General features: G+C 35.0%; 2 protein-coding genes across 4 annotated transcripts in view; one reads left to right on the forward strand and one right to left on the reverse strand.

Moving 5' to 3' along the window:
* Positions 1–13,751, reverse strand: part of LOC149718443 (cell adhesion molecule Dscam1-like) — a 451,194-nt gene that overhangs the window by 44,329 nt on the left and 393,114 nt on the right. The window lies entirely within an intron of this gene.
* Positions 8,599–10,144, forward strand: LOC149718445 (fatty acyl-CoA reductase 2-like). Its single transcript, XM_089845425.1, has 4 exons — positions 8,599–8,826; positions 8,958–9,087; positions 9,746–9,876; positions 9,960–10,144. Exons 1-4 carry the CDS (start codon positions 8,612–8,614, stop codon positions 10,036–10,038), a joined length of 555 nt encoding a protein of 184 aa, XP_089701551.1. The 5' UTR covers positions 8,599–8,611; the 3' UTR covers positions 10,039–10,144.

Raw genomic sequence — 13,751 nt, forward strand, 5'->3', positions numbered from 1 at the left:
AACTGTAAAAATGTCAGGACGGGCTGATGGGCAACTTTGGGACCCTTTGCTACTAGTTGTCCTTAATAACTAATTTCATATAAAGAAATTTAAATTTTGGACTAATAATGTTTTCAAGGATGCTATGTTTTCTTTCTACAACCATTCTCTCCATGCTTTATCTCAAAAACAGTCGAACCGCAATTGCAAATTAGCTGTACTTCATTACATTTCGATAGATCAACAAATAATAGCGTCATCATATCCTAGACAAGTTACTCAATGTAAATTAAATTGCGTCAATGGCATATTTCATGGAATTCAACTCTGGTTTTTAAAACCACACGAAAACTGTTGTTTTTCATAATAATGATGTTATTCGTTTGATTCTGACGTCACATAGCTCGGCTTCGACGAGATAATTTTCCACACATTTCTGACTAATTATCAGGCCAGGCTCACAACCCTGAATTAAAAATTTTATTTTATCTGTCGCTCTATTAATTATGATTACGATCATGGTATTATTAAAAATAATTTATCAAACAGTTTTGAAAGGAGCAAGAAAAGATGGTTCTAAATTTGTACTTTTTAGCCTATTAATAACTGAAACTTCGTACTTATTTTCATTAAGTGTGTTGAGAAAGTGACTCGTGTTACAAAGCTTAGCAAAAAAGGAATGTGCGACTATCTTTTCAACAAGCTGTTTTCAAGCGTTGTGGAAAATTATCATAACCATTTATGTCCGTGTTCCTTAAAATCATGCTTGCAATCAGAATATGTAAAATCCCCTTAAAATATCATAGGTCCATTGAGTGTGGCTAGCCCTTAGCCTGACATAAAATAAACCAACCGTATTGAAACCTAATACCAAATCTGTGACACCATAAATCCAATGGGAGCCAGGTTGCCATTGTTTACAAATTTACATCGTCTTAGTTATGTGCTGGAGCTCTAAAAATCCCATGTTTTTTCTTAGGGACGCTAAGCTTATAATCTCTGAAATTTTTTCTTTAACATTACGGGAGGGCAAGGGCGTACCAGACCTCTAGAATCATCTAAATCGAACTTTACAATAATTACCAAGCCTTTGACGGAATGGAAAAAGAAATTGTAACTTTTATTTAAATTTCTTTGAAGCAAAACATTGATGAAGGAAGTAATTTTAAATTCTATCAAATTTCTTAATAAATTTCTTCACTGATATTGACATACTTAAGAAAAACAAGTTGGGAAAACCAAAATATTACCTCTCCGAGTCAAGAGGACTACTTACAAATTTAATTTATGAAATACTAAAGCAGTATACAAAGCATAGCAAATATACTGTAAATCAGACGACATTTTACATCCAATAATGATATACTTGTACACATTAAAATCATCCGATGGGGAAAAACGGGAAATGAAGAGATAAAACTTTGGAGGGATATTACCTTTACGTGTTTGTAAAGGCCCAATTTTCTACTCCTCAACTGTATGCCCTCTATGTTCAAAGCCATATTCACAACAGGGTTGCCATGCAAACACTATCCTCTCGTTTCACCTCAACAATTTTCTTAGTTTGTCAACATGACTGTTAACGTTACAAACACCAAAGCTTATTTGTGGCTACACACACTGAAAGTAAATGCGTACCATAAAAAGCATGAAAACACGAAGCTATTATCCGATTACGATCAGACCTTTCACTGGTCTGGGCTGCGTTCAGCAGAGCTCACCAAAAAAGACAGCGGATTTTGGAAATGTTTACCGGTGAGCTCTGTCGTCATAGCTTTTCTCCGGTCATCGGCGTTTTATAAATGACGCTAGCGCAATAAAGCGTGCAAGGTACCAAGGCTTAACAAAAATTGTATGATAACATATTTATAGAGATAGATAACAACTTTTATAATTAAAATTAGAAACTAACATATCTCTTAAAATTCTCTCGTGATCAACTGGTTTCACGCCAATTAAATAGCTATAGTCCCATAGAGCTATTTGTATTAATTCCTCCATGGTTTTTTCGCCAAGCTGAGAACTACTCGATTTACGTCACGTTATCCAAAGAGCCGACTATTTTCTTTGAAGACCGCGCTAACTCAGCGCTAGACACCGTGACGTCAAAACTCAAAAACAAAATCCCGTTATGCAAGACACTGCTAACAGCGCTGGGCTCTGCTGAACGCGGCCCAGATTTCCACCATGATTATATAATCTAAGCCTAATTATTTAAAAGTGTATTTAACTTTCGGCTCACTCTGAACCGTTAATGTCTCTGCATTACAGAAACGAAAACCAAACCCAAGCGTTTACTTTTTGGTTCACTATGCCTATTGACAAATAAAAGTTCATTTGACCAACATAGTAGTGTTGTGCTTGTATTCACTTTAGAAAGGATTATGCTATAAACAGATGTAGTATAGCTTAAGTAATATATAAACATCCATTTTAAATAATAATATTAAAAAAAATCTTTGGAATATCAAAATGAAATAGAGCTTTAAAGCTACAAAAGTACTAAATGCATCATAATTACGAAAAATATTTCCACATATTCACTTTATATTAAGGATAAAGGGAATATTAGGGTTCTGTAGGATTTCTTTACACATCAAAACAAAACGAACTTTTAACGCAGCGCACTACTGTAACAACGGACGGACACACACAGACAAAAACATAGACTGCTTTTTAACTCTTTCCGTATTAATTTTGAATTGAGAAACAAGATTATCTTAAATATTAAAATAAATATAATTAATATTTAATATTTTCTTCGTTAGTTATTCGCCTTATTGAACGTTACATCGTTTTAAAAAAGAACAATTAAACAATCTTGAGAGACTTGACTAATATTGGCGTTTGAAATGAAGCATACCCCGGTTGCTTCGCCTTTCTCAAATAGGTAGTATATAAGGGTGTCGAACTACATCTAAAAGCAAGAACAACCGCAATTGCGAAAACCTTTGGTGGAGATCCCACCTTAGGGAGGCTAGACGTTTCTCGTAACCCTAGCTGATCGCCGCGAATGTCTTAAACCAAACGATGACGATGGAGTAGAAGCCAGTGTTTACAGACTGGTGTCCAAGTGGGATGGACAAAGACCAGAAGATGGTGGTGATTAGAAGCCAGTATGTACAGACTGGTGTCCAAGTGGAATGGACGAAGACCAGAAGATGGTGGTGTTAGAAGCCAGTGTGTACAGACTGGTGTCCATGTGGGATGGACGAAGACCAAAAGATGGTGGTGAATAGAAGCCAGTATGTACAGACTGGTGTACAAGTGGAATGGACGAAGACCAGAAGATGGTGGTGATTAGAAGCCAGTATGTACAGACTGGTGTCCATGTGGGATGGACGAAGACCAAAAGATGGTGGTTATTAGAAGCCAGTAAGTACAGACTGGTGTCCGTGTGGGATGGGCAAAGACCAGAAGATGCTGGTGTGAGAACTCAAGTAGAGGAGCCATTTCCGTGACTGTGAAAGCAGTTCGGAAATGGCGAACACGTTTGCTCCGATTTGGAAACTGCGAACGCGGTCACGTGGGGTCTGACAGACACACATCCACACAGACAGACAGACAGACAGACACACACACACAGACACGTCCAGTGTAAAACCTCTCCGTGACGTCATCGTCACTCGGAGAGGTAAAAATTAATAACATCACGGTCTGCTATCTGTTTTGAAAACAAGTTATATAAAACGAGGTAGTTAGGGGTACCGAACTCAGACTATCGCGAACTGATTTCTTAGTAGGATGGGTACGGTTCAAGAAATATCAGAAGTGGCCAGTTTTTACCATGGTCGAAGCGTATTGGTCACCGGTGCTACTGGATTCATTGGAAAGGTAGCGATAGCTATTTCCATGTTAATTCTATAAATGTTTTTATCTTCAATTTGGTATTTAATATTTAAATTCCATCTTCCTTGTGTTTGATCTTTAATTTCGAGTCAATGATCTTATAAACCGTACCCAAGGCGTTAATGCTCGTTAACAACCACTCTTGATACTTTTACTAACACGTTGGTGTTATTCGGGGATTTTTGAAACCTCTTCGCAATACTTTTAAGAAGCAACAAAGTGAACCCAAGTTTTGGCCACCGAACTTACAAGCGTACTTTCCTAATCCATTATTTAATGGGAATATCTCATTTAAAATTTACTTTTTAAATCAAATTTAATGACGTAAGAGAGATATTTTTCTCTTTAAAATAAGACAATTTTCATTAGATTCGGTTAATATTTCACCAAGATATAAAATTTTTTAAATAATTTAAAAACCAGGTTCACCCAAAAATCGATTGTGACATTCAAAATGCGCGGGAATTATTTTCTTTCCCCTTACCGCGTCATAGACCTAATTACTTAAAGGGAGGGTGAAGTGGAAAAATCAAGTGATTTTTTATTGATTCTTCTTCTAATTATAAGACCAGTCTGCATAGTGAAACATTCAGGAAATACCCCCGAATGATTTTAAAATTCAGATTATTATAATTTGGAATAAGCCCCTCCGAGCAAAGGCGTTTTTTATTGATAGGTGGCGCTTTCAAAGTGATCGAATTTAACGCGCGCGCGGTGTTTAAAAACAAGGCTTAGCTCACTTAATGAAATCAGTCTCGCGCTGGTCAACCTATTATGACGTCACCAGGGGTGTATTTAAAATTTATTCCGTCTTAATAAGGTATGTTAAATATCAATTTTCTTTTTCATATTACAAAATGAATAAATTTCTTTAAGACTTTTTACTTTGGATCTACAGTTATTATAACCCAATTGATGTTTTAAAACGAAAATTAGCCACTTTTCGAAAAACGTGGCACTAACACTTTAAGATCTGAAGCAAATTTGAATTTTGAAAAAGAGGTATTTCCGGAATGTTTGACTATGCAGACTGGTCTTATATTTAGAAGCAAAATCGATAAAAAATCACTTGATTGAGTTCTCGTGAGAGTTCCTTTCTCGAGCATAACGTGGTTTTTATATCGACAAAGCGTACAGTTCGTAATATAGGTATCGTGTTTTCAGGTTCTTGTAGAGAAATTATTATATAGTTGCACAGGAATCAAAAACATTTACGTCTTGATCAGACCCAAAACTCCTGTTCAAAATTCGGAAAACTGCCAGGATCGCTTCGAAAAGTTACTGGAATCTGAGGTAACATCCATAACTCGCAAATTGCGCCTGTTTCGTTGATTATCAGTTTGGTCTGGTATAGATTTAATTTTAGAAGTAGGAATGGAAAACGGTTAGTATTTACTTCAGTCCGACTCATTGCGCAGCTCAAATTATCTTACTGACTCACTTAAAATACGTTTTGATGACGTTTCTGACGGGGCCGGCGAAAATACGCAATTCCTTTTTACCTCTGTTGCTCTTCTTTCATACCCCTCCATCCCGCGTAGGGGGGCCAGGGACATTGACGCGCCTAGATTACTCCGTTCTCCATTCCTACTTCTAAAATTAAATCTATCCCTGGTTTGCTTATGTTTATCATTCGCATTTTGGTAATTGAAAATAATTTAATTTGAGCAGAAAACTTAGCTGAATTTATAAGGAACCTTAGTTGTTAGTCCTTTAAGTTCAAAATGAAATTAAAATTTTTTCTGGGTGATTATAGGTTTCGTGGTGAAAAATTAAGAGGAAAATGTATTCCACTATTTAAATGTAGACAATGATTTGATTGAAACACAAGCAAACACGTATAGGCTACGCTTTCCGGTGGGATAAATAAGACACTGTATTTGTTTAGGCTTTTGCTAGGTTGAAACAAGAAAGACCAAACGATTTGAAGAAAATCATCCCCGTTTGGGGAGACGTTTCTCAAACCAACTTAGGCATTTCAACAGATATTGAGGGAAAATTAATAGATGAAGTCACGGTTGTATTTCACGGAGCAGCTACTGTCAAATTCAATGAACCTTTAAAGTACGTTTTATCATAATTATTAGTACGTTACCATCTCCCTTTAAGGCAATTCTAAATCATGATAAATTTAGAATTAATTAATTAGTGACGCAAATCTAGTTTTTTTTAATGAAATATTTTTCGTGTCTATATTTCAGAGTCGCCGTTGACGTAAATTTAATGGGCGCCAAAAACGTCTTAGATTTCTTCAAGAAGCTGAAAAATCCGCAGTCCTTAGTTTATATATCAACGGCTTTCGCTAATTGCCATCGAAAAATGATTGACGAATCCATTTATCCAATCGCAGTGGATCCAGATTTCTTACTAAAGGCAAATGCGTAAGCGTTCTGGAAAATTGTCTCTTTCTCTCTGTACAGCTTTTGTCTGTATTGCACAGGGTTAAAAAAAAAACGGGTTTTTTAAAAAAAGCCCAGCCCACCGGGTTTTATTGGGTTTTTCTGGGTTTTATTGGGTTATTGGGTTTTTCTCTGTTTTATTGGGTACTTGGGTTTTTATGGTGTTTTTTTCTTTAGCAGCTGTGTGCATGGTAGAAATTGTCTTTCAAACGTAACTGCTAAATAAAAAAGTCTTAAAATGCCTCATAAAAAAATAATAAATAATATTAAATGAAACTTTTGAAGTGGAAACAACAAATATATTTACAATAAAATTATTCTAGCATTCAAAATCATCAAAATTGTAGATCTTAGTGTTGGGTTTTATTACGTGAATTTTTAGTGGATTTTTTATGGTGGGTTTTTTAATTCGAACCCTGGTATTGCAACGCTCAGAAGAAACTTGTGCGTTTGAAACATCCCAATTCTATAATTGTGTGAGAGATTTTAAAATGTTTTTGCAAAAATGTATAGCGTGAAAGGACCTTACACATTAATAACCTATTACACTACACATAAAATATGAAATTTATGAATTTTTCAGAAAACTTGATCAGAAAGGCATGGACCGTTTAACGGAGAGTATTTCAGAAGGTCGTCCTAACACTTATACTATCACCAAAGCGGCAGCCGAAAACTATTTAGAACAACATGCTGGGGATTTACCAATTACAATTGTTAGACCGTCCATCGTCGAAAATTCTTACAAAGAACCTTCAGTGGTCAGTCTCCTTAATACTCATAAGTCACTTTAGGATGCTGAGCTATTGTTTTTATTTCAGGGCTGGAGAGACAGCCACAGTATTTTATCACGATGCATACACGTTGTAAGTTTTCTAAGGATATATTCAAGGTTTAAATAGAGTTTAGAACATTGATAGGAAAACTAGTTCGAAAACGTTCAGTGTTCAATATCCGATCTTAAGACCAATTCAGGCTAGAGTAAAATCGGAGCCTCCGAGATATCTAGGCCCATGCATGTCGATTTTTACGTAAGGAAATATCCAGTTTCATAGAGGAAATATTTTTACCCTTTGTGTGTACGAGGTGGCGCTTTAATGACCGTTGCGACCGGGGTCTTCCATAAATTATCGATGACATTTTAGGGGCCAATTATAAAACTTTTAAGAAAGAGAAAGGTTTCACCTTTAAATTAACGTAATTTTTAGGGGCTATTCACTTTTTATTGAATCTATTGGTTAGATTGTATGGACAAAAAAGTAATTATGAGATTTTAACATAGTTGTTTTTTTAGTAAAACAAAACTTTTGAAGTTGCTAATAGAGGATTTTTTTACCCCTTCACAACCTTTCATTTTTTTACCTTTACTTTTTTATCCTTCACTTCTTTGGAATGATTGTTTAATAAAGGTCTTCGGAAATTTTCTAAAACATTTTTTAACTATTCGCGACCTCGGCTTCACCGCTCTACGTCTATACCTTGCCCTAATATTATAGCAGTCGACGGGGTCATGAGGCTGAACTTATGTTTATTTTACGGTACTAAAAGCGCCACCAAGCGGGAAAACACGGCAAACTAAATTAGTTAAAAAAATATTCTCGCTTCGCTACACGCATGGGCCTAGATATCTCGGAGGCTCCGGTCTAATTAAGCCAGAAAAGCGACTTCACCGACATGAACGTGAGATTTAAGTCTAGTCTACAAAGGTTTTTACTATAACACGGTTCAACATGAAAACCAAAAACATTTTTAATTTAGATTGGCTTGGGTTTGATTCACAATCTCCCGGTTGAGGGTGGAAACCGTATGGACGTCGTTCCTCTGGATTTTGTAGTCAACCTTATTATCGTCGTCGCTTGGAATACAACTCTAAAAAAGTATGAACTTTTTTAATACTCGATAGTGACCGAAAAATGTTTCGTTTTGTCGATTTTTGTCTTATCGTTTATAATACTGACATAGGGGCGCTTTTCTCTGGATGTATCAAAAAGCAAATGATTGACGGAGCCATTAAAACTAGAGGGAGGGGCAAATACGAATGAGACTAGGCGTGTGACACAGCAAAGAAAAATGCCAAGGCAATTTTATGCGGGAAATTTGATCCACTAGTTTTTTGATTCTTCATATGAAACGTTTGATCTGTGATAATCATAAATAGAGTTCTACTAACTATACATTCCGGCGAATCAGGGGTTTAGCACAACTACATTAGGTCTAATTTCGATTAGGCAACTGAATCAGTAGATGTTTGATAGATAAATAAAATAAATTTTTCGGCCACACATTTTTAACTATCTTAGACTCCCTAAAATGTTTTTTTTTAATAATATACCAATGTTAAATTTCTGTGTAGAAAGCAAGGCTGTAAGTTGCCAGTATACAACATGGTGTCGTGCAATCGTAACCCGATCATTTATCAACACTTCATGAAGCAGTGTGTAGCATACGGTTTAATAGAACCATCTGGCAAAGCATTAAATTATGTCTACGTCACGTTTACCACCAACAAACTATATTTGTTCTACGGAAAGTACTTGGAACATTATTTACCCGCTACAATCATCGATTTTGTATTATTATTTGCTGGTCAAAAGCCAAAGTGAGTGAGACAAATTAGTATTATAATAAGTTAATAACCATAAGTGTCACTCTTCCTTTGATTTTAAAGCTTCGTACTGTGAGAGTGTAAATAGTTTACACAGACTTACATATATATTATTTATAATTTAGATACTTAAACATGTACCGAAGATTTTTCTCAGCTTTGCCACTGCAGTCATTTTTCATGAAAAATCATTTTGATTTCAAAAGTGACAACGTAGATAACCTCTTCGAAGAATTATCACCTTCTGATCAAAAGGTTAGTTTGTGTTAACCGACAATTCGGGCTTATTTAAATATTGGTTAGGTAAAGTGATAGGAAGGAGGGTGAAGTGGAAAATAAAGTGATTTATTTATCGATTCTTCTACTATACCAATCTACATAGTGAAACATCTAAGAAATAACACCGAATGATTTTAAAATTACAATTAGTTTGAAATTTCTTGGATAATTTTACATTAAGTACCTCCAACCAATCGCGAAATGCCCTGCCTTTTATTAAAAAAATTCCGTGTCAAAATTTATCGCGACATTTGATAAAATTTGCGCGCGATGCGACAATCAAGTCGCGAGACATGAAGCGTGCGATTTGTCCGAAATCCTTAACATATGAACCTAATTTGAATTTTAAAATCATTCGGAGGTATTTCCTGAATGATTCATTATGCAGGCTGGTCTTATAATTTGTGGAAGAATCGATCACTTGATTTTCCTTTTCACCAACCCTTTAATTAAGGAAGGTTATACATTGTGTTTTTGATAAGTATGTCATAAAATAAAAGGTGCGTTATTTGGGTCGTACTGATTAAAAGTGTGCTTAAGCAAGGGTAATGTAAAAGTAGTTGAAATGTCTCCGGTTTCATTGAACACCTTTTTAACCGAGATGAAATGCCTTATACAGTTTATTATTTTTCAGGTTTTTAATTTTGACGTAGCATCCTTCAAATGGCCTGAATACGTTGTTATCATGGTGGAAGGAATGAGGCGATTCGCTTTTCCAGACGACGCTAAGACTGACCTCAAAGATAGAATTAAAATTATGAAAAGGTAAAAGACTCGACCCCGTGTGATGAAACTAGGAAATTTACAATTCGCTACATCTTAATTTTGCGTGAATTAATTTGTTTCAGAAACTACCGGAGATTTATTATGATGAGAGTTGGTCTTGTATCCGCTTTCCTATACTTGGCTTACGTACTGTTTTTCTGAAAATATCTCAACAGTAAAGCTGCGAAATAAGGGATTTAATTAAATGAGCTTTTTGTTCTAATTTATAGTAATTTAATTTTTTTACATTTGTATTGTCAATTATGTTCTGTGCAGGTAAAATACTAAAAACACTCATAAATGTGAGTGATAAATATTATGATAAAACTACAGTATGCTAAATTATTATATAAAAAATTATATACGCTTATCTTTTATCAACTGATTTATGTACTGATATATACTAACTGATTATGTTTTATATAAAAAAAACTATTTTGAAAAATTGACAATGGTTTTGAATTTATATTTAAATTTATAAATAAATTTTTAAATTTTTGTTCATATATTAACATTTTCTGGTGATTCTACCGAAGGCTGTCTTTGATATTGACATTTCCACAAGCAACAAAATTTATAGAATAATTTGTCTATTTTAGGGAAAATATATGAAAGTGATACCTTACAAAACTTGTTAAATAAACATAAACGGAAGACAGTAAGAGGTAATTTTACAGTCTTCATTAGTAGGGATTACTATTGGCAGAAGGAGCCTCCTAACCAAATAACCAATAGTAATTGTCTGCTCAAGACGGACATGCAAAGTACAAATTAAGCTATTTTGTAGGCAGATTGGTGAAGTTTTAGCGTATCCATTTGAAATACGATTTCAAACTGTCATGAAAACTATATCCTATTTCGAGATCTTGTCGTTAAGTTTTTTAACAACATTAACTTATTCGTGTCTGAATGCAACACTGAATTAGCGCTTTAACTGCAAGTAATACATAACTTTATTAATCGAAGTCCTGACTGACTGACTGATAATCATCGCCTAGCCGAAACCGCTTTTACTTAGATGACTGAAAATTTGCAGGGACGTTACTCTCAAACACTAAAAACCGAATAAGAAAGATTTTTTCCAATGCGCAGCCATTTTGAAAAATGGTGGCCAAAAATGTAAAACAAAAACCATCTTTATGGAAGTACATTCGCGCGTTTCAACCGACGTCACCAGCCTTTATAGATTTGGGGCTCGATCAGCCGCCATATTCTAAAATGGCGGCACAAAATGCAATAAAATGTTCCAACGGGCTGACGAACATCACCAGTTGTCTTTGCTAATAATTGGAAATAATAGAGCTACATAGTATATAACCAAACGTGTTATTCATTCAGTGCAATTTCTACATATTATACATGCAGAGGCAGAGCTCCTCCAATTCGACTTAAAATATCGTTTGGCTTATAAAGAGCGCGTGTAATTTCGGGTTAATTAGGGGGCCAATGAATTACCCCGAACGCGAAGGAAATCTGCAAGGAATTTTATATAGTACAGAAATTTCTAAAATACCCATTAAAACGGGGCTATAATATACAATAGAGGGACCATTTCCAAGGAATCAGCGTCAATTGAAGTAATGGTTTGAGAATGTCTTTTAAATAAGGCATAACACCCTGCCAGGTTACAAGATTAAGGTATTTGAACTAATTACGAATTATTTGTTTCAACTTTAATATCTATCAAATACCGAACATAAAATAATTGCGGTGCATAAACATTAATGGAACAATAAAATTCTTATTTCGTTCACTTGTTCTAAAATATGTGCTTTAACGGAATTTTGTATTTGAAAAATACTTTATAATGATCTAAAAAAGTTTGTACAATTTCTTATATAACCTTCCCAAAGAATGGGTATAAATCTTACTATACCAAGCACGTTTCGAAACGTTGCCTAGGGTATGTGTTTTCCGGCGTGAATAGCGTCGCCAGAGGTCGCTATGGCCGTAACGCGAGCTTCGGCGCAATTTTTAAATGCAACCCTCAAAGTACTGATTGACTAGTAATTAACGAACATACCAAACCGCTTTAACCAGAAGAATAAAATTTCGCAGGGACGTTACTCTTAAGTAGAAGGCAAGCACCATGAAATATTTTAATAATCAGCCTCCATCTTGAATTATGGCGACCAAAAATGTAAGAAAATACATTCTTTACAGAATAACGTTCACGCGATTCAAGTGATTTAACTAATATTTAGTATACTGGTTCCCTAATCTTAGAGAAAAGTGCTATATTGTTTGAGCTTTAATTCTTTTCTTCATCTTTCAAAATGGCGGTCCAAGAACGAATGAAAATTTCCTTACGGGTTGACGGACTTTGTTACTAGTATTTTATAGTTTTCCAAGAGGTTTTTTTTATATACCATTAATGGAGAAAGTATTTTTAGGGAAATAATAAAGTCGAAAGAGTGGCAATGAATAGACGTACCTTAAAGGGTCTCAAAAGAAGTCGGCGGACCGTTTGATTTTTTTTTTTTTGAAAACGTCGTTTTTGACGTCACAATCCCCATGGGTGAGCAAAACGAAAGTCTTTGCTTCTAGCAAATGCTGCGGTAGTCTCGGACTCTCGCGGGTCAGAACTAGGAATCGCCGAAGCGGACAGCTCACAACCAATCACAAGAGAGGGGAGGGTGGGTCGGATGAGTTTAAAAAAAAATATCCAACGGTCCGCCGACGTCTTTACAGTCCCTTTAACCATCGCATCCAAGAACTCTGAACTAACTGATCTCTCTTCTATTTCCGAGCTCCTTATAATTTAGCTTGAAGGCTAGTTTCCAGAGTCGAAATTAATATTTAGGATTCAAAAGGAGAGAACAGAGAGGAGAGAGAAACTATTCATGGACCAGTTTATCTAAATCTGAGCGTATCTCGGGGTAACAAACTGGGCGTGCCTGTTTATCAAAATCATCTTAAGCCTAGAAGGCTATACATGCATAAAAGGGCTTTTCGCGAAATAGCTCGTTTCACGAGTCTCTTCGAAACGGGGCTAGCTAGTTACATATGCAAGACTATCCAATAAGGACTGAAGAGAATCTGCGAGAACCATTGCCTGTTTCCCTGGTCAAATAATTATAATCCGCGTATACCTTTACACTTTCTATGGCGAGAAACATCCCTTCATTCAATTTCAGAATGGAGAGATATACAGGGTGTGATAATTTTCATACAAGAATTAATCATTGACTTAGGGGTTTGACTTTGTGATGATAGTGGATTATGAATCGGGTTCTACTCTAATACGATTCGAATTCTAACAAGATTCGATTGATCTAATTTGATTAAGATGGAAGAATATCAAATCGATTAATCGCGTCTTTAATTTATTGATCGATTCCAAAATCAGTTGATTATTCGATTAATTAAAAAAATCATAACCGCCATTTTCCCTATTATCTGTTTAACACGGTACCAAGATGAGATAGTTAGGTGATCCATAGGTCTAACACCTTTAATGATTAACACAAATTAAAATTAATTTAAATGCTTATCAATATGCCAAAACACAATAAATGATTCGATTAATTTGAAAACTGACAAGCTCCATTTATTTTACATCTGTTAAACACGGTTTCAAAATTTAATGATCCATCCTAAATTTTTGGTCTTAATACTCAGTTTGATTAGTAATATATTTAATTAATTTTAAGTCGTATATCAAGATTTAAATATTTAGTCAGGACAAAATATGTCAATACCGTTTAATAAATAACAGGTTGCAGAATTTCAACTGGGTCTTCTAAATATCGACTTCGTGTTAATACGTTTTCCCAGTAACAACTATACCAATTCAAATAAATTTCCAATTTTATTAGAATTAAAGGCAATTATTAGGATAACGTATTTTCCATTTGTATCCGGGCTGAGCTTCC

Source organism: Phalangium opilio, unplaced genomic scaffold, assembly GCF_054372755.1.
Source record: "Phalangium opilio isolate 3A_F unplaced genomic scaffold, DU_Popi_V2 ptg000002l_1, whole genome shotgun sequence".
In the NCBI taxonomy this organism is placed as follows: Eukaryota; Metazoa; Arthropoda; class Arachnida; order Opiliones; family Phalangiidae; genus Phalangium; species Phalangium opilio.

Bases quoted from the DNA above. Each gene is read 5' to 3' on its own strand.
- LOC149718445 (XM_089845425.1), top strand. From the start codon at position 8,612: ATGGTGTCGTGCAATCGTAACCCGATCATTTATCAACACTTCATGAAG. The intron at 8,827-8,957 runs GTGAGTGAGACA...TTTATAATTTAG, and splicing joins TTTGCTGGTCAAAAGCCAAA to ATACTTAAACATGTACCGAA. The intron at 9,088-9,745 runs GTTAGTTTGTGT...ATTATTTTTCAG, and splicing joins TATCACCTTCTGATCAAAAG to GTTTTTAATTTTGACGTAGC.